The sequence below is a fragment of the Antechinus flavipes genome, chromosome 1 (assembly GCF_016432865.1).
Source record: "Antechinus flavipes isolate AdamAnt ecotype Samford, QLD, Australia chromosome 1, AdamAnt_v2, whole genome shotgun sequence".
Taxonomy (NCBI): Eukaryota; Metazoa; Chordata; class Mammalia; order Dasyuromorphia; family Dasyuridae; genus Antechinus; species Antechinus flavipes.
In genome coordinates this window covers 717,539,739-717,566,507 of record NC_067398.1, presented here as the reverse complement: position 1 = coordinate 717,566,507, position 26,769 = coordinate 717,539,739, and the positions used below count along the sequence as shown (strand labels likewise).

Below are 26,769 nucleotides of genomic sequence, written 5' to 3'. Positions count from 1 at the left end.
CAGTAATCCGCTTGGGCCCGGGGTGACTGTGTGCTCCCCTTCCTTCCATTGGCTCCTCTTCCTCTCAGTCTCCTCTTGTTCTCACAGCCCTCAGACCTTCTGTCTGGTGCTTCTTCAGGTCACTTTCCCAGCTCATTTCCTAGCTTCCTTTTAAGTCACTGGAGAATTTTGCAGAGGAGTCGGGACTCCAGAAGTGGAGTTCTGGGCCAGAGAAAAGCTGCTGATTAGCATGTGAAGGAAGCTCTTCCCAGCTGCCCTCTCAGTGGGATACCTGCTCTTCAGAGAGAATTATTTCAATCCATAGTGGTTTTTTAATGTTTTGTTTTCTTTAGTCTAGTCTTTGAACCTCTCCCAGACTATTATCCTTTATAGCAAAGAATCTTTAAAAAACAAAAAACTACCAACAGTAGGCCTCTGAGTGGCAGTGGCGACCTGGAATTGGGAAAACCCGAGTTCTAATATGGGCTCTGACCCTTCTTGGCTGTTTGACCCTGGGTGAGTCATTAACTTGTCAGCTTTTTCTTTTGTTCTCACTCGTAAAGTGGAGCTCATAATAATATCTACCTCTCAGGGTTATTGTGAGAATCCCTTGAGATATTTGTAAAGTGCTTAACCCAGTGCCTGACACATACTAAGCACTATATAAATGTTGCCCATTAATATTGTTGTTATTTTTAATCAACTTTTTGAAAAAAAATTGATCCTGCCCATCCTTGTCCCATTCCTGAGCCCTGCCCACTTCCTATCTTCTGCTAAGGAGCCGGGAGAGGGGTTTTCTGTGGAGCCAAAGTGCAATTTGGGGAATGGGCCTTCCCATGCTCCTCAGGGTTCCCATTCTGTATGGTCCTGGCCCTGCTCACATCCTCTTTTGTCCTTTCATGCCAGTCTTTGTGGGCATCTCTCTCTCTTGTCATACCTTAGCACAGGAAATAGTCCCACAGTTTGCTGATTCCTTACCCATTTCTTTTTTGCTAATGACGAATGTTATCAGATCTTAAACCTAGCGCGGGACAAATCCTCATTTTACAAATGGGAAAACTGAGTCTGAGGTGAAGTGGAATTATTTGGGATTGAGCCCACTGATGATGGACACAGCCTTGCTTCCTTCCCAGGAAGGGGCAGTCCATGAGGGAGGTCCTGTCCTCCTGCAGAAGAACAGCCTCCTCTGCAATCGAGCAGTCTGTGCAGCTCGTGAAGCCCCACACCAGTGACCCCACCACCAGCAAGCGCCACCAATGAGGCCTTGACCCCATTGCTGACCGGTGGGGAGGCCCCGCCCCTGAGGCTGACCAGCAACAGGGGCCTACCACCAGAAAGACTGTTACCATGGCAACCCAGTAGCAAGTTCCCACCCCTGGAACAGGTAGCAAGCAGTTAACTCCCCCAGCCAGGTGAGACTAACAGGGAGGGGAGACCTCCAATACAAGGAAGCGTACCCTCCAGAGAAACCAGACAGTTAAAGCTTGAAGCTCAGAGAAAGCACCAGTAAGACTCTGAGCCCCAAAACATTGTAGCCCCAGAGCCTAATTCTCACATAAAAATACCAAGTCACAAAAAAGACAGAAAAAAAATGAGTAATGAACAAAAGATCCCAACAACTTGACATTGAAAGTTACTATAGTGATAGGAGGATAAAGGCCTAAACTTAGTAGAGGACAAATGGATACATGTGAAGCCTCAAAGAAAAATGTAATTTGTTCTCAGGCCCAAAAAAGAATTCCTGGAAGAATGTAAAATTAAAAAAAAAACAAAGAACAAATTAGGAAAGTAGAAGGAAAATTGTGAAAAGAAATGAGAGTAATGTAAGAGAATCTTGAAAAAGTGGTCAATAGCATGGGAAAAGATATAATGAGGAAAACAACTCCCTAAAAAATAGAATTAGCCAAATGAAAAAGGAAATACAAATGCTCACCAAAATAAATAGTTCCTTTAAAATTAGAATTGAGTGAATGAAAGCTTAATGACTCAATGAGACATCAAGATGGGATAAAGCAAAAACAATAAAGTTAAAAAAAAAAAAAAAAAGAAAAGAAAATGAAATTTCTCACTGAAAAACAACCGATCTAGAATTTAAAGCTAGGAGAGATAATACAAGAATTATTGGACTACCTGGAAGCTATGATTAAAAACAAAAACCAAAAAAAAAACAAAACCGGACAGCACCTTTCAAGAAATTATCAAAGAAAACTGCCCTGATATGTTAGAACCAGAGGACAAAATAGAAATTGAAAGAATCTACTGATCACTGCTGAAAGAGATCCTCAAATGAAAACCCTTGGGAACATTAGAGCCAAATTCCAGAGCTTACAGTTGAAGGAGAAAGTACTGTAAGCAGCCAAAAAGGAATAATTCAAACACTGAAGAACTAGAATCAGGATTACACAGGATTTGACACTTCTGTATTAAAGAACCAGAGGGTTTGGAATATGATATACCAGAAGAATTAGGTTTATAAACAAGAGTCACCTGTCCAACAAGAGGACTTTTAATCATTCCTAATTACAAGACCAGAGTTGAATAAAAAATTTGACCTCCAAATGCAAGACTCAAGGGAAACATAAAAAGGAAAAAAGAAAGAAATGGCAAACTTGTGAAATTTAATAAAGTTAAGCTGTTTAATATTTCTCTATAAAAAGATAATATTTGCAACTCTTTAAAAATTTTATTATGATAAAAACTGTGTGTGTGTGTGTGTGTGTGTGTGTGTATACAGAGTTTTTTTATTTACAAAGCTTATGCATGGGTAATTTTTCCAACATTGACCCTTGCAAAACCTTTTGTTCCAAATTTTCCCCTCCTTCCCCCTCATCTTGTGCAACAAAAATCTCTGATAAAGGCCTCATTTTTCAAATATATAGAGAATGGAGTTAAATTTATAAAAGTACAAGTCTTTCACCTATTGATAAATGGTCAAAGGATATGAACAGGCAGTTTTTAGACAAAGAAATCAAAGCTACCTATAGTATTGTGAAAAAAATGCTCTAAGTCGCTTAAAGAAATACAAATTAAAACAACTGAGGTACCACTTCATGTGGTGTTTTTTTCTTTGAAATATATATGGTGAAAGAACACTGAGAAACGAATGTGAACTATCTGCATCTTTGTTTTTCTTCCCGGGTTATTTTTACCTTCTGAATCCAGTTCTCCCTGTGCAACAAGAGAACTGTTCGGTTCTGCAAACATATATTGTATCTAGGATATACTGCAACATATCTAACATATATAGGACTGCTTGCCATCTAGGGGAGGGGGTGGAGGGAGGGAGGGGAAAAATCGGAACAGAAACGAGTGCAAGGGATAATGTTGTAAAAAAATTACCCTGGCATGGATTCTGTCAATATAAAGTTATTATTAAATAAAATTAAAAATATATATATATATATGGTGGTTCTCTCTGGGAGCGAGTTTCTCAGGGGAGGTTTTCTGGAGGCAGCCTTAATTTCAGTTGAAAGTAATACCCCAAACGCGGCCAGGTGATAAAAGTTCAGATCTTTTATTGTGTCCTTCAATATAGCCCAGTTAGCTTTCTTAGAGGCCTCTCTCTCTCCCTCCTTGGTTCTAAGAGCTCTTGCATCTTGTCCTTTGCCTCTGCTTTCTTCTGCCTCCAGCCAGCACAAAGATGGAATGGATCTCTTGTCTCCTTCACTTGGGGCTCGGCTAGCTTTCTGGAGAGCCTTTCAGACTTGGTCTCAGTGGGGAAAGTGCAGGAGCCCAGCCACCACAGCGGTGTGAAGATGAAGCTGAATCTGGTTGCGCCTCCGAGAGAGGGCTTCTCCTCAATTGAATTGATGCTCCCTTCTCAATCTTCAGTAGAACTCTCTTGACTGGGCTTATATATGATCTTAAATGGGATTATGGGTTTTCTCCCAGAGTGCTCTCTGGCCCTAAGAACTTCAAGGGAGGTGTGAATTCACAAAGTTACAAAGTTTACTTTGTGACTCTCTCATACTTGTGAACTCCAATGAGTACTTAAATACTTCTTGCTTATATGAGCTCTCTAAAGGTGTGAACACAAGCATTGTATCAATTAGTTCTACTTAGTATCTTGTTTCAGGTTCTGGCCCAAAACATCTCCTTGTAAGATCAGATCAAGGATACTGAACCATGTTAAATTAGATAATTATTGTCTCTATCAACTTAAATGACTTAACAGTTTGTAAAGATTCCAACAACTTCACACCTATCAGATTGACTAATATGACAAAAAAGGAAACTCTTTGGGGGATGTGGGAAAACCGGGGCACTATTGCACTGCTGATAAAGTTTTTAGCTGATCCAACCAATCTGGAGAGCAATTTAGAACTGTACCTAAAGAGCTATAAAGCTGTGCATACCCTTTGATCTAACAACGTCACTGTTAGGTTTGTATTCCAAAAACATCTCAAAAATGGAGAAGGACTTTTGTACAAAAATACACATTTAATCTTGTAATGTTCTGAATAGCTTTCTGGAGGTCTTGGGACCAGCCTTCATTTCAGCAGAGTAATCACCATGAGAATAGCCAGGGAAAAAGTCCAAACGTCTTTATTCTCCTTCACAGTCTATCTCCTTGCCTGGGACCCCGGGCTAGCTTTCAGGAGGAATGGGTCTTGGTTTCAGTGCAGGAGCCAGGGAGCCTCTATCTTGAAGTCTGTCTGAGTCCGAGAGCTTGAGCTCCAGCCCTCTGTTTTCTCTCCCTCTGGCTGAGTTTGTTCCCAGTTTATGTACTCTATTGCAATTACATCATTACCGTATACTGAGTATAAACCAATCAATCTATCACTAGGTAACCATTATTTGTTGTAAGATTAAATCAATCATACTGAACTAGAGAACTATTAATCACCATGCTAAACTAGATCACCATTGTCTTATTAATTCCACTGAGTTAACACCTTGTTGTAAGAATCCTTGTTTCAAGTACATTTCTCCAGAATTCTGGCCCATTACATCAGCTCTTTTCATGGCTTCTAAGAAGTGGAAATCAAAGGGATGTCCATCATTTGGGAAATGGCTAAAACCGTTGTGGTATATGGTTGTATGGGATATAAGCTGTGGTATAAAATTATAATGGAATATTATTGTGCTATAAGAAATGACAAGTAGGATGATTTCAGAAAAACCTGAAAGACTTACATGAACTGATGCAAAGTAAAACGAACAGAACCAGGAGAACAAGGTACACAGTAATAGCAATATTATTTGATGAAGAACTGAACGGCTTGGGTATTCTCAGCAATACGATGATCCAAACAATGATGAAGCCTGCCATCTGCCTTCAGAGGAAACATTGATACTGTTTGAATACATTAAATTAAAAAAAAAATTGAACCTTCTTAAATAAAATGACTAATATGGAAATCTTTTAAATAATTGCCCATGAAATGTTTGTAGCAGCTCATTTTGTGGTGGCAAAGAATTGGAAAGTGAATAGATACTCATCAATTGGGGAATGGCTGAATAAGTTATGGTATATGAACGTAATGGAATATTATTGTTCTATTAAAAAAATGACCAACAGGCTGATTTTAGAAAGGCCTGGAAAGATTTACATGAACTGATGCTGAGTGAAGGAGACAGAACCGGGAAAACATTATACACGGCAACAGCAAGATTGTGCGATGATCACTGTGACGTCTTTCTTTTTAGCCATTCAGTGATCCAAGGCAATCCCAATAAACTTTGGATGGAAAATATTATTCCCATCTAGAGAGAGAGAGTTAATGGAGACAAAGTAAATCAGTAAATACTATGTTAATTTTTTTTTCTGCTTGTGGTTTTTCCCTTTAGTTTTGGTTTTTCTCTCCCAGCATCATTCATAAGGAAATATGTAAAAGAAATGAATGAACATGTATAATGTTCAAAATGTTGTTTTTCTATGTAACTGGAGAGAATAAAATTTTTAAAAAAATAATTGCCCATGTATAACCAATATCTGATTGCTTACCATTTCAGGGAGGAGGGATGGGAAGGAGGGTTTGCTTACTATCTTAGGGAGGGAATATAGAATTTGGAACTTAAAAGTTTAAATTAAAATGTCAATCATAAAAAGAGAAGGCTTTTAGCAAAATTTAGCAAAAGTGATGATATGAGGGAAGAGGATCGGGCACTTTAAAACACTTTAGTACTAAAGTTCATCTCTTTTCTTTTGCATTGCCTTTGCTTCCTAGTGATGTTCTTCTTCCTTTTCCCTTCCAGTAAGCCATCCCTAATAAGGAAGGATGAATAAGAGGGAGAAAACAAAACAAAACAACACATGAAGGCCTTTGTCCTTTATAGAAAGGTTTTGCTATCATGCTTCATGATTCCCTGGCCCTGCAGGGCAGCTGGGGAGGAGAGAGGAGAAGAACCCTCTCATGTCTCTTCTTGGAATCTGATTCCTTCTAATTGGACATCATCCAGTTCCGACTAATTTCCACTTATATAGTTATAGTTGGTATAAACACTGTTTCCCTGTTTTTTGTTCTGGTGTAAAAATTATAGAGAAATGGGCAGACACTCAAAAGTGCTGCAGAAAGAAGTAATAAACAGGGTCCTCCTTGATCATTTCTGACTTTCAAAGGACTCTGAGAGGGTTTGAATTAAAAGAAGAAACTGTCATTTTTCTTAGTGAGGATGATAAATCGAAGCAAATCCCAAAATTTGAGTATTTATTTGATAAATATTTTTTTAAAAACTGACTACTCTAAGTTAATATGAGACCCCTCAATTTATACTTCAATCTAGAAGTCGTCAGCAAGCCTTTAATTTTTAAAAATAATAACTTTTTATGTTCAAAATATTTGCAAAAATAGTTTTCAACATTCACTCTTGCAAAACCTTGTGTTCCATTTTTTCTCCCTCCCTTCTTCCCACTCTCTCTCCTAGATAGCAAGTAATATATGTTAAACATGTGCGATTCTTCTGTACATATTTCCACATTTATCATGCTGCACAAGAAAAATCAGATCAAAAGGAAAAAATGAGAAAGAAAATAAAAACCAAGCAAACAAATAACAAAAAAGGTGAAAATGCTATGTTGTGATCCACATTCAGTCCCCACAGTCCTCTCTCTGGAAGCAGATGGCTCTCCATCACAACTCTACCGGAATTGCCTTAAATCTCCTCCTTGTTGAAAAGAATCACATCCATCAGAGTTGACCGCCACATAATCTTGTTGTTGCCGTGTACAATGATCTCCCGGTTCTGCTCACTTTCACTCAGCATCAGTTCCTTAAGTCTCTCCAGGCCTCTCTGAAATCATCATATCAAAGGCCAGGTGTGTGCCAGGGGCTGTGCAAAGTGCTGGTGATGTAAAGGAAGCAGGAAATGAGTTGACCTCCTAAATCAAAATGCCTGCAGCTGCCCATCTCCTAAGCCCACCGAGAAGATAAAGAAGAGAAGCTTGTCTCAGAAATCTGAGGATGGAGTCTATTCCTCCAGAGCAGTGGAACCTGGGAAATGAGTCTGTGTGATGTAATTGGAGCGTGGACAGACAAATGGGCTCTCTTTTCCCTTCTGGTCCTGAGGCAAAGCCCAGGCCTGGATGAGGAAAAGGGAGGCAAAGGAAAGTCATGTTTGATGGAGTCTCAAACTTCCCTAATAGCAGCTTTGTGATTATAATGGGAATGGGTCTCGCTTTCCATTGGCAAAATGAGAGTTTTAGACCACGTCCTTTCTGTGGGTGCTTCTGAGACATCCTGTCTGACTCTTGGATGGTCATGTTGGCTTAATCTCAATGGAAAAAAGCACAGAGCTATTCATTTTATCTTTGCTTTAGTGGAGATAGGGGATAAAGAACACATCCTTTTGAGGTTCTTGAGGGCATTTTAATTTTCGGTTATTTGAAAGTCAGAATATACCTCAGCTGTAGTCTGTGATTCCTGCCTGTGCCTGACACACGTGGACACGTGGAGTGGGAGCGAATCATTAAATGCGGCAAAAATTCAGGTTCTTGAAAGTGAAAGGGAAGCGGGGAAGATTCAACACATAATTGCTATTGATGGAGTGATTGAGGTTGATGACTCATATCCGGAAGGAGCCTTGCAGAGTGCAGCTTCTACTTTCAAGCCCGTGGATATATGTCTCACTCGTTTACACCTGGTACACCAGGTACCTGTAGGCTGGCTGCCACAGTGGTTAGCGCATTGAACCCGCAGTCAGGAAGATCTCAGATATTCACTAGCTCTGTGACTGGGCAGCTCACTTTAACCTCTTTTTGTCTCAGTTTCCTCAACTATAAAATGGGGTAAGAGCAGCAGCCACTCACGGGATGGTTATGAAGCTCACTTATGAGTGTAGAAGGATAGCACGGTGACTGTACACAGTGGGTGGTATGCACAGTCCAGGGCTGTTTTTCTGCAATTTAACTTTTCCCTCAGTGTCATCTTGTTCCCGTCTTCCTCTGACACATCCTAAGTCTTTCCCTCTCCCTCCTTCGTGAAGATGGAAAACGTTTTATTATGACAACATCCGAGTCTGTCTGCTATCGCGCTGGCTCACTGTCCTACGGTCTGAGGCATCCCTGGCCTAGGTGGCGTCCCTCGCGGGATGGCCGAGGAGCCAGAACTTCGGAGGAGGCAGGCTCCAACTCAGGAGCTGCTCTTGATACTCTCTTCCCTGAGCCTCAGTTTGCTAATCTGTAAAATGAGGCACATGATACCTTTCTCAGACTCGTGGGGATCAAATGAGGTGACATATGGCAAACATCTGGTCAGCCTTAACACTGTAATTACGTGGCTTTTCTGGACCTGGATTTCCTCGTAGCCTGTGAACTCCATGAGATGTGACTTAGTTGACATGAAGGTAGCTTTAGGTCAGCCCCTGCCTCTGGCTGCCTTACCTTCCTATCAGCCCTGGGGTGGAGTTGAGCCGATGGGAGAGAAAGAGGCAATATCAGGCTCTTTCCCTGTTGACTTTTATATTTGTGTACAAAGTTTCTAGTTATCACCAACCTCCTAACACCGTATGCTCAAGTTTGACCGTTCTTTGGAAGGCAAAGCATTTTCCCTCTAAAACAATAAAGAAGGGCTAATTTAGTAGATCAGCCTATTGAATTATGTTTAATTTATGGCTCAGATACTGTGCTTGGACACTAGTAAAAAATGATAGTGTTGCACTGCTAGGACTTAAAACTGAAAAACCAATTCAGAAATGGGCTTTCTCAAATGCTGATCCTTGAGTGGTTTGTTCCAAGAGGAGAATCGTTCAAGAAGTCATTTGTTGGGCACATTCTCTCTCTACAAGGTTCTGAGCTCGGGGCAAGCACTCGGGGCAGCTTGTCTTCTTCCAGGGGAGATGATCCTAGGTAATTCTATACAGAAGAAGTGGAAAATGGCCAGGAGAGAGCCTGAGAGACTTATTGAGCCTCTGAAGACTTGGCCCGACTTCCAGGGGCTTTAGAAGCAGTTTCTTACTTGTGTGTTTTCTTCACATCAGAGCTTCCACGATGTCATGCTTGTATGTGTCGGAATCAGGGTGGATTTGGGGTTTGTACTGGGGGTAAAGAAAAGAAACTAATAGAACCCAAGCTGGAGAGAGGGGGGAGAAGGAGGGAGGGAGGGAAGGAAGGAAAAGGAGAGAGAGAGAGAGAATTTTGTCTCAGGAGTTTCGTTATGTGAACAGTGATTGAAAGAATGGGGGTCCTGGGAACATGGTGTGATCATAGGCCTCCCAAGGGAGCATGGAGTTGGGCCATTTCTCATTCTTGGCGCTGGGGTAACCAGGGCCTCTGGGTGCCGTTTGGAATCTGAAGATGGCAGCTGGCCTCTTGTACAGTTGGGAATCTTCATGAACTGTGGGTGGATTGAGGCTACATATGGGATCCATGGGAGTGAGCCAGCCAGAGCTAAATTTCGTTTCAAAGCTATGAGTGCTTTTGGAAGTTCGGGGGTTTGGGGGCATGTTTTCAGAACTCTATATTAAAGTAGAATTTTATTTTAAATTGTTCTTTAAAAAGCCATTTGAAACATCCCATTTATGAAGGACTTTCAATGAAGGGGAACCCTTTGTTGTCCTATGTGTCCCCTGTCCATTTGGATATGGAGACACAGTCAGTCGTTGGTTAAAGGGCATTTTTAAGTATTTACTATGTGGCAGGCACTAGGAATACCAGAACTGGTGAAAACATGGTCTCTGTTCTTAAGCACCTTCGATTTGAATAAGGGAAACCACATAGAAATAACTCTACATGTGAAGTTTATACAGCGGAAAGGGAAGGAAACCACAAGGGAAGGGGCGATCAGAAAAGACCCCCTACAGAAGAGGGGCGCTAAGAGGTGGAAGTGGAGGAGTAGAGCATTCCTGGTATGGAGAACAGCAAGGGCAGAGTGACCTGCATGAGGACCAGGAAGGTAGCCATGGGGTTGGGTCATAGAATAGTTGGAAGGCGGAGGAGTATAAGAAGAAGGCTGGAAAGTGAGGAAGATGCTATATTTGGTCGTCTCTTCCCTTTTCTCATCCTCTTTCGCAGTCCATCTAACGCCCCTATTTGTTGTGTTCTGTTCCCTTCCCAGCCCGGCTCATTCTGAGCTTGAGTCCTCCCAACGTTCTTTGTGCTGAACTGGGCCATGAGGGTTTTGGATTCCTCCGCTGTTTCCTGCCCTTACTTGTCTCCTGCACACGCTGGCTGTGGACTTGTCTCTGTTTCTTCGGCTTTCCCTCTGCCCTGGCTGGCTTCCCCTCTGGGATGCCAGCCCCTGGGATCCTGCCCATCCTTAGTTTTTTGCAGTGTGCTCGCCCCGTATGACTGGTGCATGGCAGATGGTGTCTACCTTTGTTCTCTTATACCCTCTGTCAGGGCAAAGAGTGGGGGGCTAGGAAAGAGGTGAATTATCCCCTTGGGCAAGAAGAATGGAGCTTCTTCCTGTGGGTGAGGATACCATGGAGAAGTCAATTTCCCCTTGGTGCCATTTCTCCCTTTTTTATACTAAAGTCCAAATCTCCAGCCCCACTGGTGTCTCAGTGCATCGTCTTTGACAGCCAAGCTTTCTTTTCATGTCAGAATGTTATTGTTTAATCTTAAACATGTGATCCCTTTGTAGGCCATATTTCCTTTGATCTCTATAGCGGGGCTTCTTAATCTTTTTCCATTCACGACTCCTTTCATATACCCCAGGTATGAAAGTATGCAAATTAGATTTACAAATCAAACCTTTCCTGATGAGAAATCATAATTTCATGACCTCCACAGTCAGTTAGAAGACTCCAACGGAGATTGTGACCCATCAATTCTATATCATCCAATGATAGATTTTTTTGTTCAAATCATAGAATCAAAGATGGAAAGTCAAGAATGGTTTTTGACTTGCCTGAGTTCATATACTTACAGGACTTGTGTATAACTCATTACCCACTGTGCGCTGCCTCCATTAAGATATACTGGCCAATAACTTCAATTCAGAAATAAGCTTTTTATAGATTTCAATATTCACCCTCGTAAAACCTTGTGTCCAAATTTTTCCCTCCCTTTTCCCCCAGACAACAAGTAATCCAATATATGTTACACACGTGCAATTCTTCTATATGTATTTCCACACTGAAGTGTCCTTTTTTTAACTAAACATTGTTTCCTATGTCTTTAAACTGCAATTATTCTTCATTTATCCTATTTAATTCAACCTGCATATTCATTCAGCAAACACTTATTAGAGGATCACCTCCCCCTGCCCAGAGCCCTGTGGTTGACACTAAGTAAATGATAGCAAAGTTTAAATAAGTCCTTATTCCCCTGGAGCTTATGGTCCAACCTCCTGGAAATGCATTAGGAGCCAAGTACTGTTAAGTGTTATAGGAGATAGGGAGCTTTAATTTTCAGTACTTTAAGTGACTGCTTGTTTTCTTTATGCGGGCCCTTTGATCACTGGCTTACTGTTCCTCATGCCATAGACCAGTTTTTGAGTTGCCATTGTGAAAAAAAAATCAGCCTTCTTTTGGATGAGTCTCTTAAATAGGGCTGGGTTTTGGATAAAGTCATCCTGTCTTTCATCTGCCTTTCCCACTTGGAGATTATGTCCTACTGGCTAAATCTTGGACACCCAAAGCTCATCTCCAAGTCACAAGATGGGATTGAAGGAAGACTTAGGTCCAAGACTCTGTTTGAATTCTGAATGATGCTTTTTTTCAACCCATCAACTTTGTACTTGTACTAAAGTCTTTCACTTAAAAAAAAAAAAGTATATTAATTGATATATGTTTTTGGGAGTTCTAGGAACCAGAACATGATTCATTAGCCTTGTAGTCTTGGAGAAGTGGAAGGACAATAGAATGGAGGAAAGGACCAAGAGGGTTCTTTCTATTGTTCTTTTAATGAAAAAGAATTATTTGATTCTCTATTGAAAAGGACAAGCAAGTTCTCCATTCCTTTCCTCCCCTTCACAAGCTTTCAGTTCTTTCCCCAAAGCGCTTTCTCCATCTTCTGTCTCTGTGTACTCACCCAGGCCATCCTTATCCTCCTTCCTTCCTCAAGGATCACATCCTCACTCATATCTGTTGATTTGTGGGCCTGATGAATCCCCACTAACAAGTAGGCCTTTTGAGGGTAAATACTTATGTCTTTGCTTTCCCAGCAACTACACCTTTATGATTGTTTTTGAATTGAATGGACTGCACTGAACTTAGCCAGACTTAAATCTGTTCCATCTTATTCCATTTTAGAGTAGTCACAGTCACCCAGGCAGCTGACCTTGTAGGCGGCACATCAGGTTGTCTCCATCTTCTGAATTATTTTGTGAACTTGTGTCTTGTAGAATTGCGGTGTAATCCGGGCCAGTTTACTTGTCGCAGTGGTGCCATCCAGTGCATCCCCCTCTCCTGGCAATGTGACGGCAGGGGGACCTGCGAAGATGGGAGTGACGAGGTTGGCTGTCCAGGTGAGTGAGCAAACACCAGACGAGCCTTATCTTTAGTGCTCTAGACATGTGGCCGGTGTCCTGCTGTATGCGCGCTGTCATTCTGTCCCTTGTATTTCAGGGTTAATGTTCTCAGACACTAACTGAGCAGCAACAGATTGGAGACACTCCATTAAAATTTTAATATCGGAAAATGTTACATACTTTTAACCGAATAACATTGACGATTTATTTATTGAGTTCTTTTCTGAGTCAGAATATGCTGCCTGGGGTTTAGGGAGTTTGCTTTTTTTAAAAATTGCTATTTTGCTTTCAATCAATAAAGATCTGCCTTTTTTTATTTTCAATGAAACTTTATTTTCATACTCTGAAAAATATGTGGAATATACTTGCTATTATATAAACCAGGGGTCTTCAAACTATGGCCCGCGGGCCAGATGTGGCAGCTGAGGACGTTTATTCCCCTCACCCAGGGCTATGAAGTTTCTTTATTTAAAGGCCCACAAAACAAAGTTTTTGTTTTTACTATAGTCTGGCCCTCCAACAGTCTGAAGGACAGTGAACTGGGCCCCCTATTTAAAAAGTTTGAGGACTCCTGGTATAAACTATTAACTCCTGCCCCAACTCAATCCCTTTTGCTCCTACTTGAGAAAGATAAATAAACTTTCTTCCAGACAAATAGTCAATAAAAATAAATTTCCACATTGGCCATGTCCAAAAAAATATGATTTATTCTGTACTTTTGAGTCTATTCATCAGCAAGTGGGTAGCTTTTTTTTGGTCATTAATCCTCTGAAATCATTGTTCATTATTACTGTTTACACTCATCAGAGTCCCTAATTCCATCAAGATTGTTTGCCTTTACCATATTGATGTCATTGAATAAATTATTCTCACGATTCTATTCACTCCCCTCTGTATCAATTCATATGAATCTTTTCAGGTTTTTCTGAAACCATCTTCTTTCCTCATTTGGCACAGAAGCGTTCCATCACATTTATATATCACAATTTGCTCATCCATTCCCCAGTTTATGGACATCCTTGCAGATTCCCATTCTTTGCCAGTTCAAAAATTGCTGCTATAAATATTTTTGTGCATCCTTTGAATTTGTTTTGCCCAGGAATGGTCCCTTTCTTAATCTTATTGTTGTTCGCTTGTTTTGTCATGATCCCATTGAGATTATCTTAGCAAAGACTATGGAGTTGTTTGGCATTTCCTTCTCCAGCCCATTTTACACAGGAGGACCTGAAACAAGCAAAATAAGGTGACTGGACTTACCAGGGTCATACAGCTAGTAAGCATTGGAAGTAGGATTTGAACTCACAAAGATGAGTTTTCCCCAACTCTGAGCCGTGTTCTGCGTACGATGGCACCATCTAGTGGCCATCTCTTACTCTGCTCTCCCTTTAATTTTCCCTCCTCCTTTCTCTTCCTTGACTCCTATTTCCCTGTGGAAGGAAATGTATGTCTAGCCACTCTATGTGTGCATTTCCCCCCTTTTGATCAGTTCAGATGGGAGTCAACTACATTGCTCCCTGCTATGTGGGATAATTTTTTTCTTATACTCCTCCACTCCTTCCCCCTCCCCACTATGTATTCTTTTTTCCTCTCCATTCTTTTCTTAAGATCATCAAGGTAGTGAAGCACAGTGCTGTCTCTGTTCTGGCTTATATCATAGAACTGATATCTATCTTTCCATGATGTATTCTCCAGCTCCACTAAAGGCCCTCCCAGGTCTCAGCTCATCACGGTACTGATCTTGGGCTCCCAAAGACTCCTAGGAAGCTGAACATAGATGAGCTCTGCAAACAGGCCCACTTATGGCCCCAGCCATGTAGGCCATGAGACAGGAGCCCATCAAGCTCAGGACTGGTCACTGATACGATATGATAAATTGTTTTGGCCACGACAACTTAGTCTTAGTTTAGTAAACCCACCAGAGAGAGGTGGGGAGCCAAACCAGACATTGTCAGCAGGTTCCCACTGGGCTGAAGGGTCTTATACCTTATCCAGAGTTCCCCCACTGTCTGCGGCCCTCTACATCTCCCACTTTCTTTTGTTTTAATTGAAACAGGTATACATGAATCCATCAGCATGGGAGGTATTACATAAGCAAGTAGTAATGTACCAAACAATATGAATCAACATGGTATTAGAAAAGATTTCCATAAGTCCTAGGAGGGTATATGAATAACAGTTAGATCTAACCAGGCATTTAGCAGCATTGCTTAAACACCTTCTAGATGCTGAGTATGAACGAGGACTTTTTTCCTTCTCTGTAAAATGAGATGTGGGAATAGATGATTTCAGAGACTCTCCGAAGTTCTCAGATCTGACTTTACCTTTTCTCCCCTGGATGAAAAGTCTGCTCTGATGCCGCTTGAGATCCTGGAGCAGGAGGTCCCTAAACAATGACCAAATTCCATCTTGTTCTGACGTCTATGTTATTTATTTAAAATAATTTTTTCTTTTTAAATTTTGAATTCCAATTCTCTCCTTCCTTCTTATCCCTTCCCCCACCCACTGAAAAGCAAGTGATAATGATATTAATTATATGTGTAAAATCATGCAAAAACATTTTCATATTAGCCATATTGGAAAAAAGAAAAGAAAAATAAAACGAGAGAATTCTACATTAATTTGCATTCAGAGTTCATCATTTCTTTCTCTGGAGGTGCCTAGCATTTCTCTTCCTGGCTCCTTCAGAATTGTTTTGGATCTTTATATTTCTGAGAATAGCCAAATCTTTCACAGTTGATCATCATTACTATATTACTGTTACCATGTAACTATTTCCCATTTTTTCTCACTTTGCTTTGCATCAGATATAGATCTTGTGATATTTTTTCTGAAGCCACCCCCTTTGTCATCTCATATAATACAATGGACACATTTATAGACTACAACTTTATTCAGCTGTTCCCCTGTTGATGGGCATTCCCTCAGTTTCCAATTCTTGTCCTTCACAAAAGGAGTTGTTATAAATATTTTTGTACAAATTTTGTACAAATAGGAGCTTTGTCTTTTTATTGGATCTCTTTGGGATATAGACCTAGTAGTGGTATTCCTGGATCAAAGTTTTATAGCTCTTGGGGCATATAGTTTCAAATTGCTCTCCAGGATGGTTGAATTAGTTCACTTCTTTATTAACGATATATTAATGTCCCTATTTTTCTCATCTTCTCCAGCATTTTTCATTTCTGATCGAGCTATTTTAATTTGCCTTTTTCTAATTAATAGTGATTTAGAGCCTTTTTTCTTATGACTAGAGATAGCTTTGCTTTCTCCTTCTGAAAACTATCTGGCTGTATCTTTTGACCTTTTATCAATTAGGGGCTCATTCTAAATTCAGTATATATTTGAGAAATAAGACCTTTATCAGGGATGCTTACTGTAAAAAATTTTGATGTTACTTTATCGTCTGCCATTATCGTGTTTAACGTTCTTGGATCTCGAAGAGCTCCATGATATCAGGGATATGATACCATGCCTTGCAAATGGATTGGATTTAACATGGGAGGGCTGTGCAGGCCACCATTGCTCTCTTCTCTGGACCCATGAAGTAAAAGAGGCCATTCTTTGCTTCATTTCTTAGCTAGCCGTCATCACTGAATGGGTGTCATCTGGGGTACTTTTCAACCAAGTACTAAATATCAGTATGATGCTGCTGCTGCGAATATTTCTGGTTTCTAAACCTGGGCTGGATGGCTAATTCATGCAGCTGCCTGCTAGCTCTTCTTACTGGGCTTGGGTTCAGTTTTAACTGCGCTTCTCCTGGAGGCCTTGAGGAAGGGCCTTAAAAAAGCTACCTTCTCTGTGAAACCCTGCGAGGCCCCCTCCCCAAATTGGGACACGAGGTCTCCCTATTTGTGCTCCTCATTGCACACTCGGGACCTCCCTCTTCCATTGTCACTTCTGTTAATAATGCGTGTACATGCCTTAGTTTTTCCCTGCCCACAAGGGATGAAAATGCTGTCATTTTTCACTGCTGTATTATCACCATGAACAGAGCCCTGCCCATTATAAGTGCCCAAATGTTTGCCGAATTAAATTAAATTGAATTGGTAATGTGATCCTATTTTGTGCGTCAATGACCTGTGCCTCAGATGAAGTGCTTTTAGAATTCCTGAAGTACAGTTTACATGTTAGTAGCATCTGAACCCAGCAGGATGTGTTTCTCTAGAGAACTAAATTGCCAGACCACCCTCTGTTTAATGTCTTCACCAATATTGTCCAAGGGAGAGCAGGAAAAAGCTTTTTTTCAAAGATTCTGGGAAAGCTCTTTAGAGCACCGAAGCAAGTCGGAAGAGGTGGAAGCCTGACTCTTAATTTTCAGTTTCCAAGTGACTTTTTGGTTCGTTTTTAGAACTAGTAACTTTTGGGTTTTGATGTAAAAGAAAACCGAAAGCCTAGCCAGGCTTTTTGTACAATTTTCAATTTATTTTTAAAGAATTTGGTAGTATTTTATTTTCTCAAATACATGTATAGATAGTTTTGAACATTCATTTTTGTAAAATTTTGTGTTTTAAATTTTTTCCCTTTCTTCCTTACCTCCTTCCTCTCCAAGATAGCAAGCAATCTGATAGAGGTTAAATATGTGCAATTCTTTCTTTTTTTAATTATAGTTTTTTATTTACAAGATATATGCATGGGTAATTTTTCAGTATTGACAGTTGCAAAACCTTTTGTTCCAACTTTTCTCCTCCTTTTCCCCCACCCCCTTCCCCAGATGGCAGGTTGACTAATACATGTTAAATATGTTAAAATATATATTAAATATAATATATGTATACATGTCCAAACAGTTATTTTGTGTACAAAAAGAATTGGACTTTCAAATAGTGTACTATTAGCCTGTGAAGGAAATCAAAAATGCAGGTGGACAAAAATAGAGGGATTGGGAATTCTATGTAATGGTTCATAGTCATCTCCCAGAGTTCTTTCGCTGGGTGTAGCTGGTTCAGTTCATTCCTGCTCTATTGGAACTGATTTAGTTCACCTCATTGCTGAAGAGGGCCACGTCCATCAGAATTGATCATCATATAGTATTGTTGTTGAAGTATATAATGATCTCCTGGCCCTGCTTGTTTTCACTCAGCATCATTGCGTGTAAGTCTCGCCAGTTCTCTCTGAAATCATCCTGCTGGTCGTTTTTACAGAAAAATAATATTTCATAATATTCATATACCACAATTTATTCAGCCATTCTCCAATGGATGGGCATCTACTCAGTTTCCAGTTTCTGGTCACTACAAAGAGAGCTGTCACAAACATTCTTGTGCAATTCTTTCAAACATATTTCCATATTTGTTATGTTGTACAAGAAAAATCAGCTCAAAAGGGGAAAAAACATGAGGAAAAAAACAAGAAAAGGTGAAAATACTGGTTTTTTAAAATAATATTTTATTTTTCCAAATACATGCAAAGATAGTTTTCAACATTCACCTTTGCAAAATCTTTTATTTCAAATTTTTTTCCTTCCCCTCTTCCTAAGACAGAAAACAATCCACTATAGATTAAATATGTGAGACTCTTCTAAACGTATCTCAATATTGCACAATAAAAATCAGATCAAAAGCGGAAAAAACACAAGAAAGAAAAACACGAAGCGAACAAATAACAACAACAAAAGGTGAAAAATCCTATGCATGCACCACTGTGTATTATTTTCTACCCCTCCTAAACCCCCACCTCACAGTACCCCCAGCCCTCCGCTGGCAGCCCACGTCTGTGCTTATGGACAGATGCAGATCAGCGAAGAGGTCACTGACCTCTCCTTAGCTTAGCCACCTTCTTCACTGAAGCAGAGAATAGCTAGGTATGCTTTTTCTGTCCCTTTTTCTCTATAATTCAATAGGTCACTAAGTATTAAGTGTCAGACATTGGGCTAAGCTCTGAGAATACCAATATAAGCAAAAAGATGGTTCTCACCTTCAAGGAACTTACATTCTAATGGGGGAAAGAGGAGGAAGAAGGTGCAGGGGGAAATGGTGGAGAAATCTTAGAGAGCCTGAAATGGAGCCTAGAGAGAAATGAAGATGTGGCTGGGCTGGGCCTTTTTCTTCAAATGGAGGAGCAGCACTAATCAGAGAACGGGGAACATAAGAGTAGTTCTAGGGATTGTTTGTTTTGTGAACTTGGAAAGTGAGAGGATGCAGGAGTCTGGGCCTGTTGTATTTTATTCTAGGCCATCCCTGACTGAAACCCTCTGAAGAAATAACTCTAGAGCAATAGCAGCCCCTATCCTGAGGACCCTAGTGTACCAAGCTAGTCACCTGGAGGCCCGATTTTGCCTAATCTTTCTTCTTTCTTACTTTTATTTCACATTTGACCTCTTGCTTCTTTTCCCTTTCCCTTCTCTTGCTTTTTCTTTTCTCAGCTTCTAGTTTGTGACTCCTACACAAATATATTCACAGGATTATTATAATGAAAGGGCTCTGTAAACTTTTTAAAAATTATTTTCCCCTAATTATATGTTAAAACACATTTTAACGTCCCTCTTTAAAAATGTTTTGTTTCAAATTCTTCCTCTTCTACCCCCTTCATTGAGAAGGGGCAATTTGATGTAAGTTATCAAAATACATTTTTATAGTAGTCATGTTATGAAAGAAAACAAACCTTCCCCTCCCCCCCAAAAAAAATCACAAAAAATAAAGTTTAATCAACTCTGTGGATGTGGATAATATTTTTTACCATTAGGTTTTTTGGAATTGTCTCGATCATTGTTTTATTAAAAGTACCTGAGTTGTTCACAGTTGTTCATTGTTCATATTGCTGTTATTGTGCCCAGTGTTCTCCTGGTTCTGTTCACTTCACTTTGAATCAGTTCATATGAGTCTTCCCAGGTTTTTCTGAAGCCATTCTGGTTGTCAATTCTTATAGCACAATTGTGTTCCATTACACTCATATACCACAATTTTTTCAGCCATTCCCCAGTTGGTGATCATCCCCTCCCTCAGTCCCAATTCTTTAACACCCCTGTAAACTTTAACAAGCTTTTGTTATCCTGTTCCTCGCATGCTCGTATGCATGTTTGTTTTAATAAATTCCGTTTTCCCTTAAGTTCTCTCTCCATTATTTTATTAAAGGATTTCTCCATTTTTCCCAAGTACTGACAAATAATTCTTTTTTCTCAGCAATATTTTCTTCTCTAAGAACTTTCCCACTTGGCCCACGGACTGTCACAGAAAGTGTAGACATCTGGAGGGTGATGGACTGGAAAAAGATTAAGAAATTCTGGGCAAGAGGATGAAGTAGGGAGCGTCCAGGTTGTCATGAATCGCAGGAGTTAGCCCCCCAAGCTCTGAATTCAGAGCCCAAGCCCCATCTGACACGTGAATCCTGCCTAGAACTTCTGCATATGGATGGTTCCAAACTCTTCTTGGAAGCCTCCATTTTGGACCTCTTCTGACTGACTGTATTTTTAATTGTGTCCCATACTGTTCACCGAGAAAGAGTTAATGAGATAGCCAGCCCAGGCTGTGCTAGAAAAACAATTTAAAAACCTCCGCCCTGGTGGCTCTGTCATTGCTCTGGGGAGGGAATGCTTAACTCGATGTATTCTTTTCTCCTAGTGTGATCCACCAGAGACTGTGGTTGTAAATACCATCTTTGTAATTAAGTTCCTTGAGAGCTGAATTTTGTTTGTCTGGTTTCTAACGGAGGAGACAGAAGGATCTTGTTGCCTTTCCTGAAATCACGTTTTACAAAGTGTTGGCAGTGTGCATTACAACAGAAACGCGGCACCTTCCTGTACATCTCTTATTTTCTTAGACTATCCTGTGGGAGTGAGAAGGGCTCCTGCCTCCCCTGTCTCTCCTTCCCCAGTGCACACTTTGCCTAGAGTTGGGAACCAGAGTTTCCACCACTCATCACCAAGAATAATGGAGGATTGCTTGACTATCATTGTCTGGAATTCAGAATTGGAAGGAGCCTCTAAGACCTCCGACTCTTGTACTTTCTTTCTCCCTTCACCCAGCAAAAAAGCACCTGAATCCCAGAGAGTCTCGCCCACAAGTCAGCTCTGGCTTTGAGTCACAGTAACCCGTTTTACAGAAAAAGAGAGGTGAGGTCAGTTGACTTGCCCAGGATCCCACAACTAAAGTTAGTCAGGGTTTATATTCATACCCTCAGCTCTCAGCTTTAAGGCCAATGTCCTTTCCTCTGTATCACACTGTCCAGACAGACTAGCCCGCGTGTTGTCATTATTTTATTCCTAATGTAACTCCCTGATCGTGGATTGGGCCATCCCATTCCTAATTTATCCCATAGCTTCCTATAGCATGCTTTTCCCCCTCCTTCCTACATCTCAAATCTTGTTCTTGTACCTGAGTTGTTTTAATTTGCATTTCTCTAATCAATAGTGATTTAATACATTTTTTCATATAACCATAAGTGTCTTTAATTTCATCATCTGAAAATTGTCTGTTTATATTCTTTAGCCATTTATCAATGAGGGAATGACTAGTACATATTTCTTTATGAGTTACATCGGTAGAGAAAACTCGAAACAAAAGGGAAAAACCACAAGAGAGGGGAAAAAAAAACAAAAAAGAAGTGAACATAATATGTGTTGGTTTACGTTCAATTTCCATAGTTCTTTTTCTGCATGTACATAGCATTTTCTATCCAAAGTTTATTGGGGTGAATTAGTTCATTTCTCTAATTAAAATGGCGTCTGTCATCCATTAATTTTTTTTAAATTATAGCTTTTTATTGACAGAACATATGCATGGGTAATTTTTTTTTACAACATTGTTCCTTGCGCTCACTTCTGTTCTGACTTTTCCCCTCCCTCTTAATACATATTAAGCATGTTGCTTAATACAATATATGATACAATATATGTGTGCAGATCCATATAGTTCTCTTGTTGCACAAGAAAAAATGGATTCGGAAGGTAAAAATAACTTGGGAAGAAAAACAAAGATGCAAGTAGTCCACAATCATTTCCCAGTGTTATCTCTTTGGGTGTAGCTGCTTCTGTCCATCATTGATCAATTGGAACTGAATTGAATCTTCTCTTTGCAAAGAAATCCACTTCCATCAGAATATATCCTTATACAGTATTGTTGTTTAAGTGTTTAATGATCTCCTGGTTCTGCTCATTTCCCTCAGCGTCAGTTCATGTCAGTCTCTCCAGGCCTTTCTGAAATCCTCCTGCTGGTCATTTCTTACAGAACAATAATATTCCATAACATTCATATACCACAATTTGCCCAACCATTCTCCAGCTGATGGGCATCCATTCATTTTCCAGTTTCTGGCCACTACAAAAAGGGCCGCCACGAACATTTTCATCCATTAATTCTTAGACTCTTAACCTCTGACTTGTCATTGTAAAATATTTTAGCTGCCCTTCACAAAGCGTACCGCATTTTGTGGATACCAGCCATTTTATTTTGCTTCTAGACGTGCCTGGGGACCAACGTTCTTATCATGGAAAGGAGGCCATGGATTCACGGCCCAGTCGTGGAAGAGGAGACAAAACCCGCTTCCACACGGTGAATGTGGCCCAGCCCGTGCGCTTTAGCAGTAAGTTGTAGACTTGTGATGGTCTTTGTTTCTGAGGTGGGAATGTCTGTGGACACCTTCCGGCTAGATCAGACGTCCATTGGCTACACAGTAAAATCCTAATTTTATCCTAGATTATCAGAGCCCTGTAGGCAGGATTGTGCCAAGTTCTAAGAACATTCTGGTGGAAGTTGTGGTTTTTTTTTTTTTTTAGCTTAATTAGCAATGTAAAGAGACAGCGTAACATGGAAGATGGGAGCACAGGCTTTGGAGTCGGGGAGGACTGTCTCCCCTCTGGTATCTCCTGACATGTGGCTCCTGGCAAGTCACGTCACTTACTGTCAGGCCTCCAGGTGGCTCCTTAATTATTATGAATATGCCCAACATCAGTCAATGCCAACATTGCCCTGCACAGAGCAGTGCCTGTGAAGCCAGGAATCCTGGGCCACGCTCCGGAGACATTTGCTGACCTCTACTGGTAAACGACAGTTTCTTCACCAAAAGCTCCCTCCATCAGGGAAGGTGCAGGTCCTGTAGAAAAAGAAATGGTCACTGAGAGTCAGCCAGTCTGGCTCCTTTACGAACAGCTCCACCCAGACCCGGCTCATGGCCTGTCTTGACAGGCTCCTAGACATCGGAAAAGATGGTAGGCCTAGTTGATCTTCCTGGCAAAGCATTTGACAGTCTCCCCTTCCCCTTGTGGACGAGATGAGATACAGGCTCACTGGATTCAGGACGGGCTGAACCATTCATTCAAAAAGGAAGCATTGGGACTCTGTCCTTGTCTCTGGGAGAAATCTTGGTGATTCCCAAGAGCAGTGGGACAACCAGAGGGCTGATCAGCCGTTGGAAGGGACAGATGGGTAGGGCCAGGGCTTTGGTATACAGAGGACTAGCCTGGGGGTGCTTAGACTTGGCCATTTCTACTTGGATGACCTTTTGGAGCCTTGATCTTATTTGTGGGCAGAAGACAATGACCTGAACTGTGTGCTCCTGGGTTTATTGTAAGAGACTTTGCAGACCTTTGGGGGAAACCAGAAGTAGTGGGTCACGAGGAAGGTTTGGGAGTGTGAGTGTGTGAGTGAGTATGAGTGTGTGTGAGGGTATGTGTGTGTGTGTGTGTGTGTGTGTGTGTGTGTGTGTGTGTGTGTGTATGTGTTTCTGTGTGTGTGTGTGTATGAGGGTGGGTATGTGTGAGCACATGCATGTCTGTGAGTGCTTCTCTGTGTATGTGAGACCAAGGTTGGGTTGGAAATGGAGCAAAGGCTTCCTGGGCCGGGAAAATGTATCTTCTTTTCCTTCATGTTCCGGTCCTAATTGGGGGGGACCATTTCCCTTCTGTCCTTCATGTTTCCTAGGAAAGTGCCTGACGGGATGGCATCATTACGAGGGCACGGCCAGCTGCTACAAGGTCTATCTGAACGGGGAGAACTATTGGGACGCCGTGCAGACCTGCCAGAGGGTAAATGGTTCCTTAGTCGCCTTCACGACTGACGAGGAGCTCCGCTTCGTCCTGGCCCAGGAGTGGGATCTGCAGGAGAGGACCTTTGGGTGGAAGGACCAGCGCAAGTGAGTCACGGGCTGGCGAGAAAAGAGCCACCAAAGAGAGACCCAGCCCAGACGTGGTGGGAGGCGTGGGCAAGGGGCCTTCCGTGCTGTTGTCATGGCTGTTCTTGCACCACTGGTGGGGAGTGGGGGGGAAAGGGGCTGCTTCCTGGGCTCATGGACCTCCAGGGCCAGGCCACCTTCCCAGGGCTGCCTGCCCTGCCTTCTTGGGGGAAGCTCTAGGAGCTGGGAAGTGCTTCTTCCTCTGCCTCGACCCCCTCTAGCTCCCCTGTCCCCCCAGAATGGGGGGTTGTGTCTGGGTCTGTCCTTTGAGGTCAATCATGTGCGCTTCCTGTTCCCGCTAGGCCGGCCTTCTGGGCTTGGGATAGGGATCAAGCCCCTCCTAAAGCGAGTGTTCTTCAGTTAAGATGCCTTCACCAACAGGGAAGTGCTCTCATTGGCTGGGAAGCTTAGCAGGGGTCGGGGGTGAAGGGCGGCCCTAGAAGCTGAGGGAGGTGAAAGAGCTTGGATTGGGGCCTGTGTAAGCACTGTATTTCCCCATGTGACTGTGCCTAAAAACCTTTCTGGGCCTTAAAATAAGGGCTGCTTCAGGCTTCTGCCTCCGAAGTTCTAGACTATTCGGAGGGCCCTTTCACCGGGGCTCTAGGCCCCTCCAGCATGACCAGCACTTGGCCAGTGGTAGGCAGCAGGCCCCAGGGTTTTTAAAACCCTATTTCAATCAGATTGATTTCCTTTGTAATCCTCCGGATTTGATCTTTTGCACTTTATATTGCTAGTCTGAGGAAGTCGGGTGGGGGTGGGGGTGGTCCGAGATCTTCCCAGAGCAGAGGGCCACCAAGGCGCCCCCATGTTCCTTGGCCCTGGAGCAGTTCCTCAGGTGGCCGCCCATGGCTTCAGGGCCTCTGGACTAGGCCTCGGTAGTAAGATGCTGAGGACGTAATTTTCTTCAGGGATGTGGGAGATGGAAAAAGCGGCCCGCAGGCTGCCCCTTCTTTATGTGATTGGCTCTCCCGCCCGTATGAGGGGGAACGACTGACGGCTCGGGATTTGTCCCCAAGGGTGAGAGACCGTCCGCTTCAAGGTCGGATTTCAGATTGTGGTCTTGAGCTCTGACACTGGAAGGCACGACTTTGGGCTCAAAGCTCACGGCTGCCTTTTTTTCAAAGATATAATTAGGTTATGGGGGAATGTGCATTTGCGTTTTATAAATGGGCTGCTGGGTACACGGGACTTGACAGCCCAGGTAGGTTAAGTTAGGAATAGGAGCCCTGTCTCTTGACTCAGGGGGTCTCCCGGGATCCCAGGCTTAGGCTGCAGAACTTGTGCTCCAGGGTGGTAGGTGGGGGTTCCTTCCTGGTGTTAGCGGAGGGGTGTTTTCTTCAGAAAAAGCAGAGGCTGCGCCCAAGCTCAGGAAATAAGGAGGTGCCTGAGGCACTTGTGAGTCGAAGCCCCCAGAGTAAAGCTAGCCATCTAACGGAGTTACCCCACCCTCGGTATGAGGCGCGGAGAAGCCCCAAGAGGCTTCTTTCTCCTGTTGAAATCCCCCTGATTTGCTTTTCTGCCTCCGCAGGTTCTGGGTTGGCTATCAGTACGTCATCACTGGGCGAAACCGTTCTCTGGAAGGCCGCTGGGAGGTGGCTCACAAAGGTAAGTGCCCTGCACGGTGTGATGGGATGCAACAGTGGCTACTGGTTCACACTCCGCCTCCGAACCTTCCAAGCGGGGTCAGTCACTCCATCCCCCTTGCCTCAGTTTCCTCATCTGTAAAATGAGGGGTTTGACTCCATGGCTGCTTGCCTGATAGAAGACCGTGATCATGTGATCGTTCAGCACCCACCGTTTGCCTCTGAGCTCGGCCCCGAGGAGGAGCGCCCTTTGGAAGTGAAGGCAGCCTTATCTCTACGGCTCCCGGTCCTCAGGCCCCTTCTGGCTCTCCAGGTGGGCTCCAGCCGGGAGCCTCACATAGAGTGACCGATTAGGGCCTCTTCGGCCCGGTGCAGAAGAGACGTGGCCCAGGCTTTCGCCTGCAGCTCTGGACCTGGCCTTGGTCGGTTTGCAAGAAAATGGAGGGGGGCCTGAAGCTGCCCGGGCAGATACGGGCTGAAGTGGGGGCTGCCTCTGGCCAGCCGCGGTGTGGTTCTGAAATCCTGGGAGCCCTGGGTGGAGACCGAGGCTGTGGCAGAATGTCCGGCCCTGGAGGGCAGCCGTGCCAGGCTTGCCAGCTTGCACCAGCCTTCTTCCAGACCTCGGTGACCGCCCGGATCCTGCTCTCAACTCTGTCTAAGCTTCCCCACCCTGGCTGCCCCCTGTGCAAGTAAGTGTAGGACTGACCAGGCCCATAAGGAAGGTGGCCCGCCTGACAGAACCGGTGCCTGGGGCCTCACTGCCCGCATGAGAACCTCCGTCTTGGACTTTGGAGCTCCATCTTAGGTAGAGCCTGAGCCCGTTGTGAGGAGCCCATTTGGAGAAGGAGAGAAGCAGGGGCTGGGACGGGGGCGCACAGGCTGGCGTGGGGGTGGCTGCTGAGAGGAGGAAGCACCTGAGCTGGTGTCCGGGGGCAGCCGGCAAGGGCCGCGGCGTGGCGCGTTTTCTCCATTCTTTGCCCATTGAGGTTCATGTGCCTGCGGGCGGCGCTGCCTGAAGAAGCTTGGGTCGGAAGGAGAAGGGGTCAGTGAAAGTCCTAGGGGTAGGGGTCTGTGGGATTTGGAGGCTGCTTGAGGCAGCCTTTCCAAGGGCAGAATATCCCAGAGTGGATCCCAGGAAGCCGGATTAGCTCCCCAGAGCCTCCCGTTCAGAAGGGCCCATCCATCCGTCAGTCAGTCAGCATTTATTAAGCACCTGCTATGAACCAGGACCTACGGCAGGACCGCCGACTCATGGA

At 42.9% G+C, this 26,769-nt stretch overlaps 1 protein-coding gene across 2 annotated transcripts in view; it reads left to right on the top strand.

The window, feature by feature from the left end:
• Nucleotides 1–26,769, top strand: part of DGCR2 (DiGeorge syndrome critical region gene 2) — an 80,028-nt gene that overhangs the window by 18,086 nt on the left and 35,173 nt on the right. For both annotated transcript variants that reach the window (XM_051973194.1, XM_051973193.1), the window contains 4 exons: nt 12,705–12,827; nt 22,221–22,343; nt 23,681–23,891; nt 25,459–25,535. In XM_051973194.1, the coding sequence (XP_051829154.1) occupies nt 12,705–12,827; nt 22,221–22,343; nt 23,681–23,891; nt 25,459–25,535 (534 nt within the window). The remainder of the gene's footprint in view (nt 1–12,704; nt 12,828–22,220; nt 22,344–23,680; nt 23,892–25,458; nt 25,536–26,769) is intronic.